The 24,019-nt window shown below is 46.4% G+C and overlaps 1 protein-coding gene across 1 annotated transcript in view; it reads right to left on the reverse strand.

Annotated features, from left to right (window-relative positions):
• Positions 1–9,368: 9,368 nt before the first annotated feature.
• Positions 9,369–24,019, reverse strand: part of Slc5a9 (solute carrier family 5 member 9) — a 58,338-nt gene continuing 43,687 nt past the window's right edge. Inside the window, exons 13-21 of the mRNA XM_087214868.1 lie at positions 23,353–23,433; positions 22,852–23,057; positions 22,525–22,660; positions 21,942–22,058; positions 21,010–21,160; positions 18,646–18,814; positions 17,049–17,264; positions 14,165–14,342; positions 9,369–10,708 (exon numbers count right to left, since the gene is read on the reverse strand). Coding sequence (XP_087070994.1) covers positions 10,494–10,708; positions 14,165–14,342; positions 17,049–17,264; positions 18,646–18,814; positions 21,010–21,160; positions 21,942–22,058; positions 22,525–22,660; positions 22,852–23,057; positions 23,353–23,433 — 1,469 coding nt within the window. The 3' untranslated portion in view covers positions 9,369–10,493. The remainder of the gene's footprint in view (positions 10,709–14,164; positions 14,343–17,048; positions 17,265–18,645; positions 18,815–21,009; positions 21,161–21,941; positions 22,059–22,524; positions 22,661–22,851; positions 23,058–23,352; positions 23,434–24,019) is intronic.

A 24,019-nucleotide genomic window follows, 5' to 3' on the forward strand; every position in this document is an offset into this window, starting at 1 on the left:
TATTGGTGTTATTTGGCAGCAACATGCATTATAGGAATTGCAATCCTGTAGTATTGATTATGAAACCAAATTAAAAGACTATCTGGAGAAAGGGGAAGGATGCATAAAAATCAGATCTTCCCTTTATTTTCAGCAGCACACCATTATGTTCTTATCTGAAAGTCTTTTTTGTCCACACATTCAAGTGGACTTTAAGATTGTGTCATATGTTAAGTCAGGTACAGTGAGAGATGAACCAGTTTAAAGAGCAATAATGTTTATGTTAATTCTGAATTGGAAAAAGCAACAGTAGCTAATGGCATTAGAAGGTTCATCTTGTTGTTAAAGAAAATTACCAATAAAAATGGGCTCTACATTCTCCATAATGTGAAGTCCTAGAGCAATAAAATTTTCACTATGTGAGTTCTGAATATCTGAATTTTTCAAATAGTTCTGAGTTTGAATGGCCGGAGATTTAGCTCAGTGGTTCCACCGCCTGCCTCACAAGTGGAAGGACCCGAGTTCGATCCCTGGTACCAAACCAAACCAAACCAATAGTTCTGAGTTATACACTGATTGTTCTTTTAATTGTATTGACTAGAATGCCTTCCAAATTTGTCATGTATTTCCCAATCACCTTAAACATACTGAATTTATTTTATTTGTTTTTCAGCTTTCAGTAAAGCACAATTGAAAAATAGAAATTATATATGTTTGAGGTGTACAATGTGATGTTTTAATATGTATATACATGGAAGGATTCTGGCTCAACAATATGAACATCAGTTATTGTATAACTGAAATTGGGGAGAGTCGTTTGTGTCTCAGTGACTGCCTCCTCTGTGCTAGTATGTCTCAGTATGATTGTTTTTACCATGAATGTTTATTTGGTGTTTATCTTTTCCTGGATGACAGTTGGGATACATTATTTCAGAATTTCTTTTTCCTCTTCCAACTTGCTAGTTATATCATATGATAGATTTGGACCAGTTTACCAATTTGACACTATATGATTATATATATATTTTTTCTATCTTTTGTCAGTGAGGAGGTGCAGTGTGATACGGGAAAGCCATGGACTTAGTCAAATCAATCTTATTTGAGTTCTACATGAGTTAGTGGTAAAGTGCTGAATTAAACTGTGCCTGCTTCCTTATCTGAAAAGGAAAATATAATGCCTAATCCCAAGGCTGCCATGGTACCACTGTAGGAGACATTGTTCACATTGTGTGCTGAGACCTTACTTGTTTCATGTAGGCTAGGAGAAGTAAACATATAGACACAATACTTATATAAAATACATATAATTTATAATTCACACAATATTTAGCACAGTGGCTGATACATAGCAAGTGCCCAATGAATATTAGCTACTATTAATCAGGCAGCTATAATTATAAACAACGTGTTTATTTGAAATTCTTTTTCTTTATAAAAGTTTATGTCTCTATCCTCGTTAAGCAATATATGTTCCTGAGATTAATTTGAGTGAAAAGCAAGATATGTTTTAATTTACTGGGCTTCACAGTTTGTCTAGGAAGTATACAAGGACAAAAACAGCTGAAGGAAAATAAAACAATAAAGAAACAAATCCCATTAAAACATGATAATGAACAACTTTTCCCCAATCTTGGCTTATTTGATTTATCCTATTGTATAGAAGCCCCCCAAAATTTATTTTTATTAATAGAGCCTCTCTTCTGTGACCAGATAGTGTTTCCATTGGAAAATTTGTGACCCTGAGCTTAAAGGGGTTTATTTTCTCTTTCTCTTTTATATCCAGAAGGAAGGCTATTTAGAATGGCTTCATTGATTAGAACATTGGACTCAGAAAATGGGACAGCCATGACCTTGGCTGAAGATTCAGAAACATGGCTAGCGGACCAGGATTATTACCAGACTTCAAATGTCAGCAAACACTCCAGGGATACAGAAGAGAGAAAATAAAGTGCATAAGGCTTAATAGTTATTGCTATGGGAGTCTTTGGGGCAGGCTGGATGGAGTTATTTGACAAACACCTAATAGTCTTTCTATTACTTGTCCAACTGGATTAATTGAAGCCTGTTATCCTGTTCTCTTGTAAAATAGAAAATAGCCGTTGGTTCCTGCACAGTACATGTGGAAAATGGAGAGGTCCTCAGATATCTAGTAACCCTATCTTAGGATTAGAGAAAGTATTACAAAGAGGCCAAGTTGGAGGAGCTTGTGGAGCCATTTAGCTATTTCATCCCCTACCTCCATCACAGGCTCAGGTGGGCAGGTTGCTGATTAGCGAATGCCCTTGGATCCATACCAGTGGGGTGGAGGGACAAGGGATGGGGTAGAGGGAGAAGATGAGGCCTGATAGTGGGCTTCACCAAACCTATGGGGGCTCTGGCACTAAGATGGCCATCAGAGTTGTCTCATGAGAAACTGCAGGGGCCAGTGCCTTTATACCTATTTGTCCCTGGACATGGGCCACCCTCACAGTGGGCCTTTTGGCACTGGGGGCTCTGCAGCTGAGGCTGTCGGTGAAGCTGGGCCAGTAGCTCTTTACTTGGGGACCCATCACGTGGCCCTCACCTCTACCTCTCACACCAAGTTCTGGATCAACATACATGATCCAAACCTATTCACAGAAGCGTGGCTGGCCTGAGGGAGGCTCCAGCCACACCAACTCTCAATAGCCCCCACAAAATAAAGCTCCACTATTCCCCAAATTGCCTACATCACTAGGCAACATCAACCTCCCTGCCAACACACAACCAGAGATCTAATGGTAAGTCTAAAGGAAGGCGTGTTCCCAAGCAGGATTTATAAGGCAGGCTTACAGCCCTGATTGCTTCACCAGGCTACAGAGAGAAGCGCCTACTTGGCAATGCCCAGGGAATATCCCAAAGGTAACTCCAATTCAGTGTGCTCAAATCTGAACCCATCATTCTTTTTCCTTCTCTTTAAGATCAAATCTATGTTCTGCACATGTATTAAAATACTATTAAAATACTATTAAATGTATTAAAATACTATTCTCCAACTCTGAGGCCTGGGAATTATTCTCCATCCTCATGTTTCCCTTAGGGTCACAAAGTCAATACATTTTACTCCAGAGATGCCTTTTAAATTCAGTTCTCTCCCTCTTTCTTCACTGCTACTATCTTTTATTTTAAATTTTATTTTTTACATTATTTTAACTGATACATAAAGCATAAAAGTTGTACATATCAATGGAGTACCATGTAATGTTTTATAATTGTACTACTATTTAAAAATCAAGCTGGGCATTGTGGCACATGCCTGTAACCCAAGCATACTGGGAGGCTGAGTCAAGAGGACCTCAAGCTCAAGCCCAGCCTGGGTAATTTAATGACTTAATTACACCCTGTCTCAAAGTAAACAAACAAACAAACCATAAAGTGCTGAGGACGTAGCTCAGTGAAGACCCTGGGTTTAGTTCAAGCACAGTAAATAAATGAATTAATTTAAAAATCAAAATAATATATCCTCTTAGCAACAAATATGGTGGTATACCTTTGATTAAAATCAAATTAACCTTCCTTGCACCTAGTTGCAGGTACCCCCACCAATATTATTTCTACAAAAACTTGTCCATCTTTCTCAACATGAAGTCTATACCACTAAACAATACCTCCCCACTTTTCTTTATCCTCCAGTAAATTCTATTCCACTCTCTGTCTCTCTGAATTTATCTACTCTAGATACCTCCTATAAGTAGAGTCATACAATATTTGTCCTTCTGTGTCTGACTTATTTCAATGAGTATAGGTTTCCTAGGTTCCTCTATGCTGTAGTGTGTACCTAATTCTCATTCCTTTAGTACTGTGCTCTACTAAGTGTCTACACCACATTTTATTTACCTATTCATGCGGCAATGAATTCTTCCCTTTTTCTTTCCAGTGATACTGCAAAAACCTCACAAATTTCTATCCCTTTGCAATTTCGGTCTCTATAATTTATTCATTTTGTGTTGTCAGAACGTTACTAAATCAAATAACATTTCGCTTACATATAGTCCTTGCCCTCACACACCTGACACTCTGATTCTTGCTATACCATGTCACCCAGTTTATAGTGGCATCCAGTGTCACTGCTTCTTGGTGTCACATCTTCCTCTTCTCCAAGCTCTAACCCCCTAACCCTACATGCCCTTTTACCTGCATATCTTTCTTTGTGTTGCTTTTTTGTTGTTCCAGAGTTTTGATTGTTTGTTGGTTTCGAATTTATTTTGTTTATCTCTACTCACAAAATAGAGTTAAATGTCAAAATTCAATATAAACTTCTTTTTCCATGAACTAGTCTTCAATTCTTCCAGGTTATTTGTCACTCTTTTCTCTACTTCCCTAAAGTAGTATGTTCTTTTTTTCACTTTCAGTCTTGACTGCAATGCTTTGAAATAGTTTTCTTACTTTCCTGCTTTGTTTATTTGACTGAACTCTGTTTGGACTATAGACTGTTTTTCATATTTATCCCATAAGGTGGGAAAGGGTAGCATTTACAAAGCATACTGCATGTGTGGGCAGTGCAGTGGGGGTAGGGCTGTACGTGGTCAGAAGTCTGAGTTTAAGGACCAGTTTGGCTACTAAGTGGCAGGACCTGGACAAATCCTTTCCACTCTCTGAGTCTGTTTCTTCATTAGTAAAGGATTCAGCATCTTGGATTGGCGTTGAGAACCAAATGAGATGATTGATGTGGAAGTGCTCTTTTATAAAATAAATGTGAGGGTTTCTTAAAATTACCAGTTTTATTAATCTTTGTACACTTCTCATTCCAGGTCAATTCACACTTCTATCGGTAACTTCCTGTTTTGTGAATTATTCCTTTAAGAAGACAATAATGTAGTAAATAGTGGGGATACAGTTTGGGGGCAAATGATTTCTTTGAGTTATTTTCAAGTTGCTTAGTTCATATAAGTGGTTGGAAATGGTGGGGATGCACAGTGTGCCCAATAAAAGGAAGCACTGCTCAGTTGTCCTTGCACTCCAGTGTTGGATGCTGTGGCTTAGGAGGTCATCGAGCCCATCATGGGAGGTGTTAGCCTCACGGATGGGGGAGGCTGTTCAGAGAGGTTCTGACATGGGCTGAGAAGGAAAGGGGGCTGTACCAGTCTAACCAGCTTCTGGGGTTCCCCTCATTGAATATATGTAACTCTAAAATTTGCATACAATCCATCCTGAGAGATGGTCCAAAGCTTTCATATTCTATCGGGAAATAATGTACAAAGGTTAGGGGATTTGTTTCCCTCTTTAAGTGAAAGTTATAGATTTAATATAAGATCACAGTAAAAAGTCTGACGTTTCTGCTCTTTGAATCTGGGCCAAGGTTGAGATTTGATTTTGAAATATGAAATAAACTGTAACTACCGCAACATAAGTCTCTAAGATTTATATTTATATATAACCTTTAAAGTTCTCCCAACTTTCACCCTGGGGAAAAGAAAAAATTATCACTTTCTTACTTATGGCCTAAAGTCTACAGAGACACTCACTCCAGGTTAATGGTAAACTGACCTTGCTGTTGCCTGGGTTCCAGCAGCTCCCACGGCTCTGATGGATGTGGACTCTCACACCCAGGAGTGTAAGTCTCACGTGTTAAATTGAGTGCTTCTGTGGTCCAAGCTCAATTGCAAATCACTTTAAAAAATGTTTCTTCATGGTATTTTTAAGAACACTATTTGTTTTTAAGCACCATCCTTTCACAGTCTAAAGCAGGATCTTAACTTTATTATTGCTCATGGCAAATCCATTTCAATTCTCCAAAAACAACTTTTCAGTATTTTTTACTATTTATGCCTTTGCCACTGAAGCTGGTGTGTGACCTTATCTCCCCATACACCTCGGGTACCACCAACCAACCTGCCTACTCACTGCCCCGAGTCAGATCAGAACCGCAGGGGAGTAATGCTGGAGGGGTCAAACATTCGCACTCCTCCTCTTTCTCAGGGCTGAAAAAACTGAAGAATGGGATAGGGGGGTGTCACAAAGCAAGTAGTAGGATTATTAAGCTAAAATACTAGCTTTTGAGCCCTAGATTTACCCCTACTCCAGGCAGTGAATGGGGGTTGGTTGGAGCAGGAGTCCTGCAAAGTTATAGAGAGCTCACATTTGGGTATGATCTGCCTTTCCGACTTCTCTGTCTGTCTCTAGTAGATGCTGGAAATTTAATGAGACCTCATACCTGGCAGGGCTTTGTAACTCTGAAGTCTGTACAGACACTGTTCATTTTCATTTCTCTTGGTTATGGTTAGGAACTAGGGAATAACCAGAATAAAAATATTATAATTTAATTTAACGTTCTTTAATTCACTCACTCCTTGGACATTTTCTGAGCACTTAACTAAGTGCCCTCACACCACGAAATCCCTGCACAAACACAATGCCTATCTTCAAACGGCACCCGTCTACGGCAAAGGAGAGATAACTAATTATACCCTGGCATGAGACTTGCTGTGGTAGAAAGAACAGGGGCCTGTGGGGCTCAGAGGAAGGACAAAAACCAACTTGGGAGTTTGGAGGAGGCAGAAAAGTTGGTAGAAGAGATGTGTGGGATCTAAGAAGCCTGATTTCCTTCTAAAATACTTTCTTATCTTGGTTTCCCAGTAGTAGCACATGAGATGAGCTTCTAATAATTTATTTGGGAGAAGATCCAAGGAAACTCCAGCAGAGAATTTTGGCTTAAGACAGGAAAGTGAAGGGAGGTGTACAAGGTGTGTTAATGGTATTGATGCTGTGAGTGACTGGGATTCCGTCCCACTGAAAACCTCTGAGATGGTTTGGAACAGGCATCCTTGTTGTCTCACTTGAGGGTAACAAACCAGCTGTGCTTATCACCAGCATTTGTTCACCATTGGTTCAGGGCTACACCAAGGTGCGTTAACTCCCAGCACTTCCAGCCTGTTCTGTGCAGGAGGCTGAGCATCTTTCCACAGCCAAAGAAAGGCTTCAGAAGAGAGCGGCTGAACAGACTTTCAGCAGGAAGCCAGAGCAAACAGGTTGGTGACACCCAGGGGATGTGGGCATGGCTCAGACTGTCTCTGCTCCAGTGGTTGAGCGCCCATTCTCTCCTGTCCCTGGTCCATGGCTCTGCCTTAGAGGAAAGAGGCTAAAATACAACATGACTTACAAGGGAAAATTAGACATATAGGGTCGATATTTGCAAGTGAGTAGGCAGTATCCTCATTTTGGGGGAACCCCATGTGTACTTTTGTATTTTACCATTTTCACACATGCCGCCCCTCTGCCTTGTATGAGAGTTTTCTAGGAAAGTCTCACCCATACTCTAAACCCCAGCTCCAATATTCACTTTCCTAGTATCCCCTTTCCTGATTCTCCCAGTACAATTAATTATTCCTGTTCTTTGCTCTGATATGTTGTGCTCGCTCTAAAATAACATTACTATGGAGTGTCATGCCTTCTATGTATTCATTTCACCTGTACCGTTGGTAGTAAGAGCAGCTAATGTTTATTAAAGTAATGTGCCAGGCACTATTTTAAATACTTTATTTGAATTAACTCATTTAATTCTTATAACAACCCTAAGAAATAGCTGCAATTACCATCTCCATTTTGTGGGTGAGAAAACTGGGTCTGAGAAGCATCTTCCCCAAAGTCACGTATTTAGCAAATGTCAGAGCTAGAATTTGGCTCCTGAAGTTTAGTCTTAAGCCTCTGTTCTTAACTCCTGGATAGCCTCTCTTTGGCTGGAATGGAAAAAGTGGCCCAAGGCCTAAACACTGGAGATATTTCCTGCAGTTATTTATAGCAGTAGGGGTTCATGCCAAGCCAGAAAACATCGTCTGTAGAGAATCTTAAAGACAAGATTTGTATTTTAGAAAGAACACTCCTGCTATAGTGCATAGGTTGAAGTAGAAAAGGAGAGAATGGGAGCAGAGATCAGAGTCAAAGGGCTGCTACAATGATCAGGTAAGAGATGAGAAGCCCAAGTTTAGGAGAGAACTTTCTCCCTGAGCCAACACCTGCCTGCCTCATAGCCACTGCACCAGCCATTCCTCTCCGCACTGGGCTACCACTCCCACACCTGGCAGGGGGATGCGGGGGCTGCAGTGAGCCTGAGCTGGGCTGCCATCTACAGCCCTACAGCGGGAGGCCATATCTGCCAAGGAGGAAAAAGGCCTTTTGCTCACTTGTGTGAAGAAGCCATCAGGATGATCAGTGGCCCCAGCCATGTGTACTGGCCATGCTGGACATTTTAAACTATTCTCACTTCTGGTCATACTGTCACTTTTTTTACCCTTGTTTTTGAATATTTTGTTTTCTCTGGTGAAGATGCTCCTCTTTTTCTTTCTTTCCTTCTTTCCTTCTTTCTTATTTATTCATATAATATATTTTTCTAGCACCCATCGTGTGCCAGGCATCTTTCTAAGTGACGGGAGTTCAGCACGGAGCACTCAATCTAGGGAAGGAGATGCACATAAATGAAAGAGTTATATGAACACTCGGACACACATACTGGATGTAGTCAGGTGGCCATGTGTTGGGGACTCATCTATTCTGGGATACAGGAGACAGTAGTCATGGTGACTGGGACAGTATGGCTTCTCTTGGGATGTAAATTTTGAGCTGAGATGGGAGGAGCAAGTAGAAATTAACCAGGAAGGGAGGATTCTTCCCATAGCACTACTGTATTTAACAGGGTGATGTGAAGTTGGGAAAGATGGGATAAGTATGGAGCCCAGCAGAAACTCAGCATAATAAAGACGGGGAGGAGAGCCAAAGGTGATGAAGCAAGAGAAGTGAATGTAACTGCAAGGAGGGAGGAGACTCAGAGCTGCTGTAGGAGCCTGGGGTTGGAGACTGAGCCTGTGAGGAATTCTTGTACCTATCAGGGTGTTGGGGAATGTTTAAGTTTGAATGATTAAAGATGGTCACCATTCAACTTTAGATGGTACTTGTCTGGTTTAAAATTCTTCCCGTTCTAAACCTTCATTACCATCTGTTGTCTACAAATGACTTGTGTGAATGGTTTAGGGGGAAGTTCAGCTCTCAGTCTAAGTCAGTGGGGAACAAAGGAGGAACCAGGCAACTGAGATGACACTTAGTCAGGTCAAAAGGCCAGTGGTAACAAAAATCTGGAGGCAGCAGCAATGGGAGGTATTCATAGGCTCAGAGGCATCCGCACCTCAAAGAAATAGAATTTTATTTGCATCCAGTTTATGATTACACATTAGTGTAAAATGATGATCAAAGGCAGCATTAGAGAGGATCAGAGGAGAGTAGGGATGGCCCAGGCAGGGAGCCAGGGGAAGGGAAGGGAAGGATATTCTCATCTGCATCTGCCAGTGGACCAGGGTATTGGTAGTGGTCTAGACATCCAGCACTCAGGGGTTTCTTCTTCCTCAGAGACTCCTCCTCAGCAGCTGACTCTCCAGGTCTGCCCTGCCAGCCACACCACAAAGCACACCAGGACACTGAAGAATTTATTAATTCCACAAGCATTTATTGGTGCCTATCATTTTGGGGAAAAAGTCAAGTTGGACAGAGTAGTTGGTGCCCGTCCCTTGGGGTACACCATCTAAGGGGAGACAACGTCACTGGATGCTGTGAGCAGTGCCTTGACAGAAGCAGGTCCATGGGGCAGTGGGAGCAAGAGTGGGACCCTGACCCAGTTCGGGACATTGGGCAGCTTCCTGGCAGGGGATACTTAAATGAGTTATGGTGTATTCCAGGGTGGCAAATGCTTGGAAGACAAAGGGAGTGACAAAGGGCCCTGTGCTGTGGCTCCCAAGCTGTCCTTGCTGCCCCTGCCAGGCTGACCTTTAAGGCCTTGATTTCTTTTGCTTGCAGCAAGTCATGGCTCTCCAACTGGACTCTTAAGGTCCTCAAGGCCTTGGAGACTTGGTGCAGGTTTGGTTTTGAGGGTAGGAAGAAGCAGAATATGAATAGTGCCCAGGAGAGTTCCTTGTCCAAGAGCGCTCTGCCCTGAATACCATCTGCCATCATACTCGAGTTCCACTCTTGGCCCCTCCCTCTTTTTGTTCTGACAGCCACAGCTGTAGAACTGCCAATGGAAATGTAAGCCCCTCCTTGGCAGATTCACCCTACAGATAGAATGCTGGGGGTTGAAGAACAGAGAAAGACAAAGGAGGATATGAAGGAGCAAAGGTGCACTTGGAGTTTTGCAAATTTTTTCTCTTCCTTTCCTTGTCTCCTTCATTTTTCTAACCTCAAGACACATGTACAGTAAAGATTGCTAAATAAACTCAGGAAGAGGTAGAAACTGTCTCGGAAGTAGGAATGGAAGGCAGTGCCAGGGAACAGGAGCTGCAGTTGGGAGATCCGGAATGAGTGCTGCTCTGTGGCCCGGGGCAAGCCCAGCACTCTCTCCAGGCCTTGTATTCTCCACTCACCAAGTGTGTTGCATTCGATGCCCCTTAGGACCTCGTCCATGCTCAGCCTCTGTGCTTTCCAGTTTGGAGCAGGGTAGGAAGAGAGCCTGTCTCTGCACCTGGCCAGGCTTGGGCTACGTTGAATTTGTCTCGGCAGAAACCAAGTCTGTGGAGTCATGCAAAATAGCCCCACAGAAAAATGCTGATAGCCAGCAAGAGGATGGCGTTGATGTTGCAGATGCTTCTCCAGAGTGGTTCTTCCTCCATGCTGGTCAGCTTCTGCTCCAGAGCAGCCTTCTCTATTGGGCTCAGGACCTGTCCTGGGGCTCCAGACAGCCCACAGAGCCGTCCCCAGAGCAGCCTTCCCCAGGACCTGCACAGAGCTGGGGCTACAGAGCCAGAAGTGGAAGAGCAGCAGGAGAGAGGAGGCAAGGAAAGGGTGGGGAAAGAGAAGGGATGAGAGAGCCGGGAGGGAGATGGTCAGAAGCTGAAGAAAGTGGGGAGAGTGGGGGGCCCTTTGCATAAACCGCAGGCCCAGCTGAGCTCTGGCCTTGGCCAAGGCCTCTGAAGGGTCACCACACAGGAGCACCTCCTTGTTGCACAGGGTGGGGTGGGGTGTCGAGGAGAGAGGATAATGTAATTCATCTCCATTCAGAGCCTAAGTCCAGAATGGGAAGGGAGGGAAGGAGCACTCACTCAGGAAGGAGGGGCGCCTTTGAGCCAGACGGACAGTAGCCCTGCTGTAGGGCGGGGCACTTCACTAGAGACCAGGAACTTGGCTCCAGGGCCAGCTCTGCCCTTGGCTGACTGTGAGACCATCTGCAAATCTCACCAGTCCTCTGAGCAACAGGTTCTTTCTCCCTCAAGCGCTTCAGTAGCATGTGCCATGCTCTTCTCTCAAGCATCAAATGAGAATGGAGATTTGCCAGCACTTTAACAGTTGCCAGTGCTGGAGCAGAGCGGAGAGGCGCCAGCGAATGTGGTGTCAAGAAGGTGCATGAGGCTGAAAGGCTCCCCAGTGTACAGAGAGCCCACAATGAGGCTAAAGGCGGTGCGGTGCCTAAAACTTAGTTTAAAAGAAGTAATAAAGAAAGTAAATCTTTTTAAAGATTTTAAAGGGAGATAGTGTATTAAAAATAAAATTATATAAAGCATCTTCCACGGAGATGGAAAAGAATGCCCAGGTGCTTTATGTGAATAGCTTTGGGACATGGTACTTGGTGAGTTCAATGCAACCTCAGAATGTCAGAGACGCGGGAAGCCTGGGTGCCATCAGCCTGGACTTCCTCACTGTGGAGAACAAGAAAGGCTCACAAAAGAGGGCAGAGCTATTCTAGGTCAATTGGCTGCAGAGCCACACTGAGAGCCATATTCTGTGACGTCTGTGCTGGGATTTATCATTTTATATATAAGCTGGTCCAAGCCTCCTCTCTAGATTCTCACGGTGGCCCTCTGAAGTGGGCACATGTCCAGTGAGCCCATGGCACCAAGTGAGTATGAGGTGGGATCCAACAACTCAATAAACCTGAGCCTAAGACTGGGGATGTGTGTACTTCTTTCAGCTTTTAATGTTTTTAAGACTCAGAATTAGACTGCATGACCTTCATCACCCTGCAGGCCTCTTCAAGGAAGTGCTTCTTCTTCCCAGTTCCTGAATGCTACTTCCTTTGGTGAAGGGAAGAGCCTTTTCACACAGCAGGCAGCCTACCCTGCCCTTTCTTCCCTCTGCCTTGGGGGGGTTTTGATAAAAGGGAATGCAGAGTGGGTGTGGATCTCCCTCTTTGGGCTTTGTCACTGACTCAATGCCTCCTTCTTCCTTGGGAGCAGCCACCCCCAGGGAGCAGCCATCCCACTGCTCCTCTAGGGATGCTCTGCCCTAGAGTGGGGCCAGCCAGGGAGTAGACTTGTCCTGCGAGTCCTCATGAGTCTGTCTAGCTCTGGCTTCAAAGGTGGGCAGTACAAACTGTTTCCTTCTCTTTGCCTTTGGGAGACAGGTTGAAGGTCTTTCCTCCGTCTCCTGGCTGCTTCATCTATATGGAGCTCAGGGTCACAGGCTGGTCTTCCTACAATGAGCTTTAGATGGGGCCAGCACCAGGTCCTTGCAATGATGGGGGAAGGTAGTTTTGAGACTCCTCACATCTGGTGCATGGGCCACAAAGCTTGTCAAAGAGACAAAGATTTTTTTTTTGCCAAGGAAAATATGCCTGAACTATTTGGTGCCTTGATAAGACTGGGCAGGGTGAGCTGATCACTGGTGGTGCTTTGGGAAGTTAGTCTAAGTGTGTTTTAGTCACAAAAGTTTATAAGAGGTCACACTTACTATATATGGCTTTTTTTTTTTTTTTTTTTGGTACGAGGGATCAAACTCGGGTCCTTGCGCTTATGAGGCAGGTGCCTGAACCACTGAGCTAAATCCCCAGCCCTATGTACGGCTTTTTATAGTGGACCATTGGCTCTTCACTGCTGCAGTTTGGGCAAGAAGCTTTCAGCCTCAGACCCTGGTGAGGTACTGGTGCTTAAGATTTCATTAACTCTGGCCATGTGGCTGTTTCTCTAGAGTGAGGGCCCCCAAGAAGGGTGGTACCCCTTCAGGCCTTGAGGACAGCACAGGGCCCAGAATCTAGCAAAAGCATAAGAACAGAGTGGCAGAGTGCTGCCAGTGGTGCAGGCCCAGCAATGATGCTTTGACAATTCTATCTATGCTCTTAACCCACTGGAATTATGGAAAGTTGTGCACTCCAGAATAGAGCTCAGACATTTCGCCCGGTCTGATGGGAAAAAGCAGCTGCCAACAGAACCCCAATCCCACCCAGCATTGAGACACCCTCTAACTGAAGCAGGAAATAAATTTAGGGCTTAAAAATTTTTAATTCATCAGGACAAGATAAATTGATTTTGGACTTTAACCTGCAAACTATATAACTTCTTGGATTTTAAAACTTTCCTTGGGAATATTGCAAGTGAAAAATCTCTATGATGCTGTTCTATCTTTAGAGTGTCTTAATATTATCATTTAATCTCCCTACAGGAAGGTCATGGCTTCATTATGTCCAAAATAGGTACGTTACATCTTATAGTATAGTACTTCAGTTAATGTGCTGTTCTAACACACCTCTGACCCTCTGGGAGACACTGTTTATATGAACATCAGCATTTCAGGCAGACACACAGAAAAGTGGGGGCTGTCCTGGGACAGCCCCCTAAGGGCAGGCATGCTAGATGGACACATGGCTGCTCCCCTACCACAAGGGACAGCCATGCTTCTATGTGACGATAGCCAGGAGTGTTCAGCCCAATGAGAAAGAAACAAATACGTAAGTGGTGGTGGTGATGGGGTGTTTCTTTGCCATGCTGATGTTTTGTTGCACGTGAAGGAGACTCAACAGGCAAACTGCTTGTCTCAGTCCCATCCTTCCACACAGGAGGTCGACTGTGCCCTTGATCAGGTCTGCCGGTGACTGGACAGGCGCTTCTGTCTAGTGTTAGTTGACATGAAACAAATCTTCCTATTTACATTTTATCTGGCATGAGGGCAATCTGTTGGCTCGCATCCACCATCCTCATCTGTCTTAGTTTGTAAACTTTTTTTTTGTTTTGGTATAGGGATCAAACTCAGGACCTTGTGCTTGCCAGGCAGGCACAGTATCACTGAGCTAAATCCCCGGCCAGTTTGTAAATATTTCAGTAGTCACGTGGGAAAGGAGGAAAGGTGATGTTCTGGGGACTCTCTGAGACTCCTATCTCCAGTGACCTCCAAGTGGGGCCTTGGGAGACCGAGGACATGATATCCACCCCTATTGCTCCTCTGTGGCACCTGCCCCCCCCCCAGCAGCCCCTCAGCCTACCTCCAGGCTGATCCGGGCCCTGGCTGCCATTCCCTGCGGTAACTCCTCCTGAGGAGCACTCCCAGGCTGGCCTCTCTGACCTCTCTGGCACACTCTCCCTCTCCCTCTGGCTCTCCCAGGCCTCCTTCTCCAGCTCAGAGGTGAGACAGTTCCGTGTCCACCAGGTCAGGCAAGTGAGCTAGAGAGAGAGAGGAAACACCATCTGGAACCAGTGCATTTGGAGAAAGTCCTACTGTAGAAAAAGGTCCCATACATGGGAGGCTTCAGAGCCACAGCAAATAGTACGAAAAACAAGGCTAGATCTGGGGGTCAGGAACCATGTCTTAGCCCTGGCTGCCCCTTTCTTCAAGTATGAGCCCTCACTGAATGTTCACTCTCCACTGGCTGAGATATAAACACAGGCCCTGCCCTCACGAAGCTCTTGGACTGAGAGAAACGGCTGGACAGGGAGGCAGGCACCAGATCACAGGCTTTGAAGGTCAGGCTGGGGAGCTGACACTTAGAAAACCCCAGACTCCTTACAGGCCCTGGAGACACTGCAGACTTCAGACGAAGAGAAGGGAATATAAATTCTGGGATTTTTAAAGCTCTCTCCAGGCAAACTGAAGGAATCTAGGCTGGAGATTGTTGTAAAAGTGATGTGAGAATGACTGAGAGAGGAAATGAGTGGGAGGAAGAAGTCTTAAGGGATCTTAGAGCAAATCTACAGAGCTTGGTGACTGATTGAATGAACTGAGAGATGGGGAGAGGATACTATGGCTCTTGGGTTCCAGCCTTGCATGATCAGAGCATAGTAGTGTCCCTTCCAGGGACAGAGGACACAAGACAGAAGTGGGTTCTGGTGCTCATCAAAGAGGCTGAGAAGAGAGAGAACATGTACACACGGAAATGTGATGTGACAATGAGCTTGAAGAGTTTGTAGCACCTGCAGGTGGAGACATCCAGTGGGGAGAAACAAATCTGTGTCCCCCAGGTTGCCCTTTTCCCCCTTTTTGGTGACCCCAAAGACTAAAACACGCAAGGTCTCTGGCTGATATCAGTGCTGCCAGAGTCAGCCATGACCACCTGTGCTCTGAAACACCTCCCTACCTCAGGAGGCTGGGAAAGGAGGCTCTTCCCCTGGCCAGGCCTTCTTCGTTACAGGTTGAGTCAAGTTTCCCCTGTCCTGTCCCAACTTCCACCTTGCAACTGTGAGCCCAGAGGGCCCAGGGCGAAGTGTATCTCTCTGTGAGGGCCCGGGCAGCCTCCTCGTTACACACATCTCCCAATAAACCCTGCTTCATTGTCATACTGTCTCATCACTCTCACATGGACCTTGTCTCTTTGTGTCACTAAAAAGCAGATGGATTTGGGGATTGAATCTTGGGGGAGGGAATTGGGCTAGAGAGAGAGAATTGAGTGTAGCCTGATATAGAAAGTTGTTGGATTCATGGCCCAGGGACACTGGGAAGTGAGAAGGTTCATAGGCCAGGTATGGGCTCCTAAGGAAAAATAATGTTTGAGGAAGCAGAAAGAAAAGCCCATGAAGTCAGAAGAGTGATCAAAAGAGTCAGCAAAAGCAAATAGGAAGGAAATATATCATAGACTTAACTACATGAGAGGTCTTCCAGGTTCACAAGGTGGTCGGTGGTGGGTAGTTCTCTTTGGAATTCAAGGAGATAGAGGCAGGGAAGTGATCATTGATTTACCAACCCAAAGTCATGAGTGGCCTCAGTGAGGGAATTTTCAGTGGCATGCCAGGAACAACAGCCAGAGTGCAGTGGGTTGACAAGTAGGCAAGTGATGGGAAGTGGAGGCTAAGGATGGAGGCTGCTCTTCACAAAAGTTTACAGTTGATGGGAGAAGAAGGGGGGGAGCAGTAATAGAAGACAGAATCCTGGGAAGAACCCTAACCAGGAGAAGCCTCAGTGGAATGTGTGAGAAGGCAGACAGTGGAGAACCTGAGGACTCAGCAACAGGGGATCAGTTCTGAAGGCAGCTACTGTGGGAGTTTGCAAGCTTTAAGGCCTGGAAATTCATATTGAAGACTTAGCCCCTATTACTCCAGGATACAACTGCAGTTGGAGATAGAATCCTTATAAATGTACTTAAGGTAAAATGGGAAGTTATGGATGGGCACTAATCCAGTATCACTGGTGTCCTTAAAAAAGACACTAAGTCACAGACAGACACAGCAAAGACCATGTGAAGACACAAGGAGAAGACAGTCATCTAAAAGCCACCCAGAGGGGCTCCTGGAGAAGCCTGCTGGCACCCTGGACTCAGATTTACAGCCTCCAGAGCTGAAAGACAACGAATTTGTGTTACTTAAGCCACAATCTGTGGTCCTTAGTTATGGCAGCCCTAGAAAATTAGTACAGACTCTGCAGCAAAAACTTTAAAAGACTGGGTATCAGTGCTCAAAGATGGGTACATCAATCGGCTCTTAAGAGCCAGGTTGAGCTCTTAATCTAGCACACTGTTTCTTCTCTCATGTTCTTGCTTCTTGACCCTTAAAATCTCTACTCTTCCCTCCCATGGACCCCAAGTGAAGACCACCTCCCTTCTGAGTTTGGCCCCTCCCCTTGAGCCTGGGCCCCCTGCACCTTCCTTTTGTGTAGTAGCATTGGGTGTTACCATCCGTTCCTTGTGGGCAGCTGCTGGCAGAGACCATCATTTTTGTAAGCCTAGCACAGTGCCTGGCACACAGTGGGTATCCATTGAGTAATTTCTGAATTGAATGAGTTTCCTTTCACTTGGAAATTCATATCACAAAGAGCTGCTCTCAAGGATGTCTATATGGCAGCAAGAGAAAAAACCATTTTCAGGGGTAAAAGCCAGTGATGGAACTGCAGGCTCTGAGCTCGCTGGGTGGGTAGGTGCTCAGCATGAGAGCACCACTTGCCTCTTCCTCAGGGATGGGTGTAGTACAGAGGCTGATGGCGACAATGATGATAGCAGTGAGCCCAAAGAGGAGGAGGGCAAAGTACAGGTAGTGGAAGTCCTTCAGCACGGCTGGCCTCCGGTCCACCTCACCACAGGCTGGGCCCGGGTATGAGAACTCCAGGATCATATGCAGAAGGCCTACGCCCAGGCCCAACAGGAGGCCCCAGAAGGCTCCCTGTGGAGAGACAGTCACATGGCAGGGGTGAGGTTGGGGGGAGGGAACACCAGGAAGCTGAAAGCTCTCTGGCCCTGTCTCCATCCACTGGTTTATCACAGTGTTGGGCAAGTCTATCTTGGTCAGTTTCCTGTTTGTGCTGAGGCTCTGTCTTGACTTAAAAGGCTGGCAAAGCAGGGCACCGAAAAGGCTATTGGCTTCAGAGACCACGTGGGATCTGAATCTGATTCCATTCCAAATGACTCTGAACCAATGGACTGGCCTTGCTGGGTCAGAATTTTCTTTTGTGCAATGAAAAGAGAAATGGATAAGTACTAAGTAATAGATGTTCCATATTCAAATAGAATGGGATGTTTTTGTGATAAGAAAACCAGAATCCCCTTCATAGCTCTCTGTTACGATAAATCAGAAATCAGAATAGAGATTCCCTTTTTTAAAAAGAAAATCTCTGGTACCTCACATTTGTTACAGTTTCATTTGTCTCCAAACTGGGCCTGTTCCCGGTGTGCATAAGATGACCTGTATTTTGAAAATGAGGTGTTGATTCTGACTTCAGAAATCTAAAATGAGCAGAAACACCCAGGAGCAACTAGGTCCCGCCATCAGCAAGATTAGATTCTTGCCGTAGACACCTCACATTCTCAGGCTATCCAGGGTGGGGTCTCTCAGATCTCCTTTGGGAAGACCTTGAACTCTCACATTGGTTCACAGAGTACTTTGATGTCGCAAGGTGCAGCCAGCAGATTTGGTCCTGTCTTCCCTGGACTATCCTGAGGTTAGCAAGTCTCTGGTCTTCTAGCTTCCTCCCAGACTTGCCAGATTCAGTGCAGTTACATGAATGGCGAGTGTGTGGGCAACCCCTGTGAGTTCGCACTTCGTCATGAATGTTCTCATTCTGTTATTCAGCTTATGTATAGAACACTACAGTGTCAGAGACCTTCAGTGTGCCTTGCACTTTCACACGCATGCTCCTCTTGTCTGGAACATTCGCCCTCCTCCCATTAATCCTTTAGGTCTCAGCTCAGATGCCACTTCCTCCAGGAAGCCTTCCCTGATCTCATCGCAGGAAACCCCTAAGTTAGAATTTGTGCTTATCAGTCTCCCAGAAGCCGTTGTACTTTATCATTATTAATCATCTCTCCTTTCTGAGGGCCCAGCAAGACAGACCTATGTGAACATTGTAAATGTTCTCTGGAGCTGCCATAATCCAATTTTTAAGTATTTTCTGTGTGAATAAATGAATCTAGGCCTGATGCTATGGTCAGGAGGATGGCATCCTAGAGCAGGCTGTGGATTTGTCCCAGCGTCCCAGAGACCAGGTGATTGACAGAGCAGGACTCCAGACTCTCCGCTGAGGGAGAGAGGGGAAGGCTTCACTCACAGGCTCTGTGATCCTCTTGCAGAAGGTGGCCAGCAGGAAGAGGGCAGTGATGGGTGGGGCCAGGTAGCTGGTGACAGACTGGATGTAGTCGAAGAGCTGCCCACTGTTGGAGCTCTGGGTGATGGGGATCCAGAGGATGCTGATGACAACCAGAAACACCACAAACACTCTGCGAGAGAGCACAGGGTGCTGTAGGGTGCATGCATGTAGGCGTGGCAGGGGTGTCCTGAAGGTAATGCACGGGGACCAGGAAGAGAGAAGAGGGTTGCACGTTGCACGTTCTCAGGGTCATAGGTTAGAATGTCATAATGCCAAATACTAAGATGCAGAAATTTAGACTTAGCATGCCAGAAATCAGAATTTCGAATCTGAGAAATTCAGAATTCTAAAACCTTGGTATTTGCACATTGAACTCCTTGGAGATCATGTTGTCCACCCGCCCACAGTTGAAAAAATAATCCATACCTTCACCCCACCCAACCTAGGAAAAGGCCTTTGGCCTCTTCTTGCAACGTATTTCCTCCTCTCTGCCTCCAGGCTGTGCGCAGGACACAGCTGCCTGGTGGTTCCAGTCCCTTCTCCAGACTCCTTCAGCTCGAATTTTTCCTCCCTTACACTGGAACCAAGCTTATGGCGCCACCTTTCGCTCTTGAATCCACTTACACTGATCCTCACTCAGGCTTAAATCACCAAAGCACGCTGGAGGTGTGTGACTTTTGTAGATGAGCAAGTTGATAAAAAAAAAAAAACACAACAAACCTTTTCTTGGATGTGCTGGATGTAATAATGCATATGAACAGGAGATGGCGCCAAAATTCCATTGATTGATGAAGTTAAGTGGCAGCAAACCTTTTGAAGGTCTCTGCACACTTGTCCTCATCCCTTTTCTCCCATATTCCCTCTCTCTGACTGCACTAGAGCAGCAGTTACCCACGGGGCCCCACTATTGCTCTCCCTTTCCTTTTGTCCTACTCTCAGATCCCAGGAGCTCACTTCCTGTGATTAAGCAATAACGCACAACAAGGTAGCCCCACCACCACCCCCGTGTTTTTCCATCAAGTGTTCTGTTCAAGAAATGTAACCGTTTGTGCTGTAGGATGTTTCTGCCCAATGTATCAGTGTTCTATTCAAACAATCTAACTGTTTGTACCATGTTTCTACCTAAGGTTTCAAGAATGTTCTGTTAATTCTGCCCCAAGAGGTTCCTGCTCCTAGCTATGTTTAAGTCTTAAAAGGTTCCTCTCCACTTCCTTTCCTCAACAGTATATAAAATCGTAACCCAGGGTTCAGAATTGAGAGTACTTAAACTCCTGAGCCAGCTGGTCTAATACATCTCAGTTTTTCTTCACCTCTTCAAGTGGCTTTCAGATTCTTGTGTCTTCAAATGCCTATAGCTATAATGCAGAGCTGTAACACTTGGCTGTAACACCGAGCTGTCTCACTTTCCCCCAACATGGTGCCTAGGGCTGGGCTGCAGAGATGAACAGGCAGCAGGGGGCACCCAGATGGTAGGAGCTTCAAGTGCAGAGGTAGGGAGGCTTCAAGAGCAAGATAGCTAAACTCACATTCCTACCCACCAAAGGGAGAATGTATGCCCTTTAGGATAGAGGCCTGAGTTAGGGAGACTTAACTATGAAGCAGCAATTTCAGAAAGGCCCTCTTAGCTCTATGCAAACTGTAAATCCCCAGTCTATGGAGAACAAGATAAATTAACTGCCCAGTTATGATTTTAAAACCATAACTGATGCCTACAAGGTACAGTTCAAGTTCTATAGAACAATTTCAAAGCTATGCATCATTTGGGGACAACTTTTCTGTGAACTATTCCCTGAGGCAGGTGCCCTGCTAATGCAGTGTAATACACCTGTTTCTGCCCTTCTCACCAGACTGTGAACCTCCCCTGTTCTCCTGGTTGCCAGCTCAAGGGTGTGGCCCACAGTGGCTATTTGGAGTAAGCCTGACGGATTGGATTAAACACTACTATCATTCTGGGGTAGCAGGCAGGGTAGCAGGCAGAGTTGACCCGAAAGGCCTTGTGGTGAGCTGCCTGCTGCCTTTCCTCCTACTCACGTGCTTCACCTCTCATTCTCAAGTGCTTTGTCATCTCCCAGTTACCCCACTGATCCATTCCAAGGGAAAGTCCAAAGGCAGGGAAGAGATTCTTCTCCCCATTATTCTGGAGAGTGAGGAGTGGTCCAGAGGTGCAGGGACTTGCCTGAGGTCACTCCGCAGGTCTGCCCTGGCACCCAGTGCTCTGAGGGCTGGCCCAGGCCCAGCCCCAGCTGTCTCCTCAGGGTAACCTGGGGAGGGGTGGGGAAGGGAGAAGAGAGGGGGCTCTGAAAGCATGGAAGATCTGGCAGGCACCTGCCCACCACCATCAGCTCCTGCTCTGTGGCCCTCCTGCGGAAGCGCTGCCACACATCAATAGCAAACAGGGTGCTGCTGCTGTTGAAGATGGAGGTGAGTGAGCTCATGAGGGCCGCCATGATCACAGCAATCATCAGGCCCCGCAGACCTGGGGAGAGATGGGGTGTGAGAGACAGCTTGTCCCCTTGCTGAGTCCTCCAGGCAGAGTGGTTCTTCTGAAGCACAAACCTATCACCCTCGCTCTGCCTCCCTCCCCCAGTGCCCTCCATTGCTCCTGGAGGAAAGGCTCCCTTCTAGAACCAGGCTGGGCCATGGCAACCCCTCAGGAAGGTCATCTTCATTGCTCCTTGCCACTGGTTTCATACTGCGCTCCTTTCATTTAGCGCTCTCTCTCCTCAGTGTTTGCACACACAACTTCTCTTTTGAACAACATTTTCTTTTCTTTTCTTTTCTTTTTTTTTTTTGGTACCGGGGATCGAACTTGGGTCCTTGCACTTGTGCAGCAGGCTGAGAAACCACTGAGCTAAATCCCCGGCCCAGAACAACATTTTCTCTGCCCCATCAGCTCTGCCTAAAGTGTTCTTTGAGACTCTGCTCTGCTTCCTTCCTCTGCTGCCCTTTACCACCAGGTCACCTTGTACTGTATCCTTGCTGAGCCCAGGTGCCCTGGAGACTGCATAAAGCCTGAGAGCTGGGACCTGCCCTTATCTCCACATTTCCAACACCAGGCTCAGAATAGGCACCTTACAAATGCTTGGGGGAGTGTGGTTGTGTGTGTGCATGTATTAGGCAGGGGTACAGAACCGAGTCTGTACCGAGTCTGTATCTTCCCTCTTCCCACCCACTCATAGCACAATCCCTCCTCATCAGTGGGGACTGGAAGGCTGGCAGGTGGGAGTGGGAGGGTGAGTGGGCAAGATGGGACTCACTGACGGGCATGAGAGCCATGACCAGCTTGGGGTAGGCAATGTTGGAACATCCCACTCGGGCCCCACCGACTCTTTGGCAGACCTCGGGGTCCATGCAGCCCACGCAGCCCACCTCATCTGCAGAAGAAGGCATGGCAGTTGAAGCTGCGTGATCCTGTGCCTCCTCAGGATGGCCCAGGATTTGCTTTCTGGCACTGTAGGAAAATGTTCACTGGAGACTCTGAGCTTGTCTAGAAGGTCAAGGAGTGAGTAGCATTGGATTTTGGATGAATTTCTTGTCCATGATGCATACTACTCAGCAATGAGGGATAGATTCCTCTAGGATTTATGTCTTATATCTTGATAAAGGCAAATATTCTTGGAAAGAAGAAAGCCTTGCTTTTTTTAAAAAAGAGGAAGCAGAATTTTAAAACAGCATTGAGATACATATTTATTCTACTGAAATGCTTAAGTGCTTTGGCCTTTAAATTCTGAACTGCTTACAATGAGATCTTAATAGAGAAAGCTTGCCACCCTTCTCTGGTCCACCTTGCCCAGGAACAAGTCCTGAGGCCCAAGGCCCAGTAAGAAGGCTCATTCTTACCTGGGTACAGGGCCCTGCTGATCATGCCGGGCATGACGATGAAGAACATGGGGAGGATCTTCAGGTAGCCCCCCAGCACTGAGCCTCCCTTAGCATGGCACAGACTCTTGGCTGACAGAGACCTCTGCACGATGACCTGGAATGGCAATAACAATGGAGGTGTGCTGATCAGACTGGTGGGACTCAGCTCAGCCACAGGTGAGCCCTGACCCTGCTCTCTGACTGGGCCCCTACTCCAATCCTAGAATGAAGTCCAACCTTCGATGCATCCAAATGCCCAGTTTGTCTGCAGGAAGCCACCCTACTTCCAGGTGGGCCAGGCCTTACCTGGTCTGTGCACCAACACCAGGTGGCCAGTACTGTGAGTCCGAAAATGAGCCCTGGCCGTGGGATGTCCCTGCTCACAGGGTCCCGAAGCATGTGGAAGGCATCTGCTCGTGGGAGGTGACAAGTGGTGTTGGGGACTGTGGCATTAGGGAGGGCCTGGCTGTACAGCTGCTGCAGGCCTGGGTACCAGCCCACCTCCTGAAAACCTGTGAGAAGAGATGCAGTGAGAGAAAATCCCTGGGACACACCCAGCCTGTGCTCCCGGCCCCAAGTGAGGCTCTGGGTTGGAGCCGCTTGAGGGATGGGAATGGGAAGGGAGATGAGGCTCAGGTTCCAGACCCTGGGTTTGGAGTAGAGAGAATTCTGCCTGTTGGGAGCCCTGACTTGGACACAGGGCATGATTGTGATCAGGAAAGTCCTAGGTAACCCATGGAGGTGTCAAAAATAGAACAGAGGAAGAATTTAGGGGTGACAGCGAGGGCACGTAGGCCTCTTTCTTACCTAGAAACATGAGGACCAGGGCTCCCCCTACCATGATCACTGTCTGCAGAGCATCTGTGTAGATCACAGCCATGAGACCACCTGGGGACCCAAGGAGAGGGCACATCAATCAGCACCAACAGGGGTTCTTCTCTGGCCACACTGAGGAGACCAGAGGAGACACAGGCCTCTTAGCAGTGGGCTCGAGTCACCTGCCTTTCCCCACATCTAGCCTTTCCCTCTACCCCAGCCCGAGAGGACAGAGCCTGGTCATACTTGAGTGTATTCATGTGGCCCTTTCTGTCTCTGATAGCATCTTACCAAGGCCGTCACGCCATGGCTTTTTGTTGTCCTTGTCAGTGACCCAAGTCCTGACCTTTACTTGTGCTCTTAGCTCCACCAGGAATGCTCTCTCTTTTCCCTCCCAATCAGTGTCTATCTAAATGTCTCCATCTTTCAAGGCCAACATAGTCATAAGTGAGTATGTCCTGTGCTGGTGGCCCAAGGTGGCTGGCCCTGTATGAGACATTTTGGAGGAAACAGGAGAGAGTGTGTCTGTGGCATTTGCTGGGGCAGCTCACCATGATGCTGGTGCAGACAGCAGCTTCCTAATCTCTACTTGATGCAGACGATCTTTTCCAGTGCCTCTGTGTCTCTCCTGTCTGATCTCTGTCTGGTACGGTTTCTT

This window comes from Heterocephalus glaber, unplaced genomic scaffold (genome assembly GCF_053883595.1).
Source record: "Heterocephalus glaber isolate CG9 unplaced genomic scaffold, H.glaber_assembly_v1.0 deba00001451, whole genome shotgun sequence".
Taxonomy (NCBI): Eukaryota; Metazoa; Chordata; class Mammalia; order Rodentia; family Bathyergidae; genus Heterocephalus; species Heterocephalus glaber.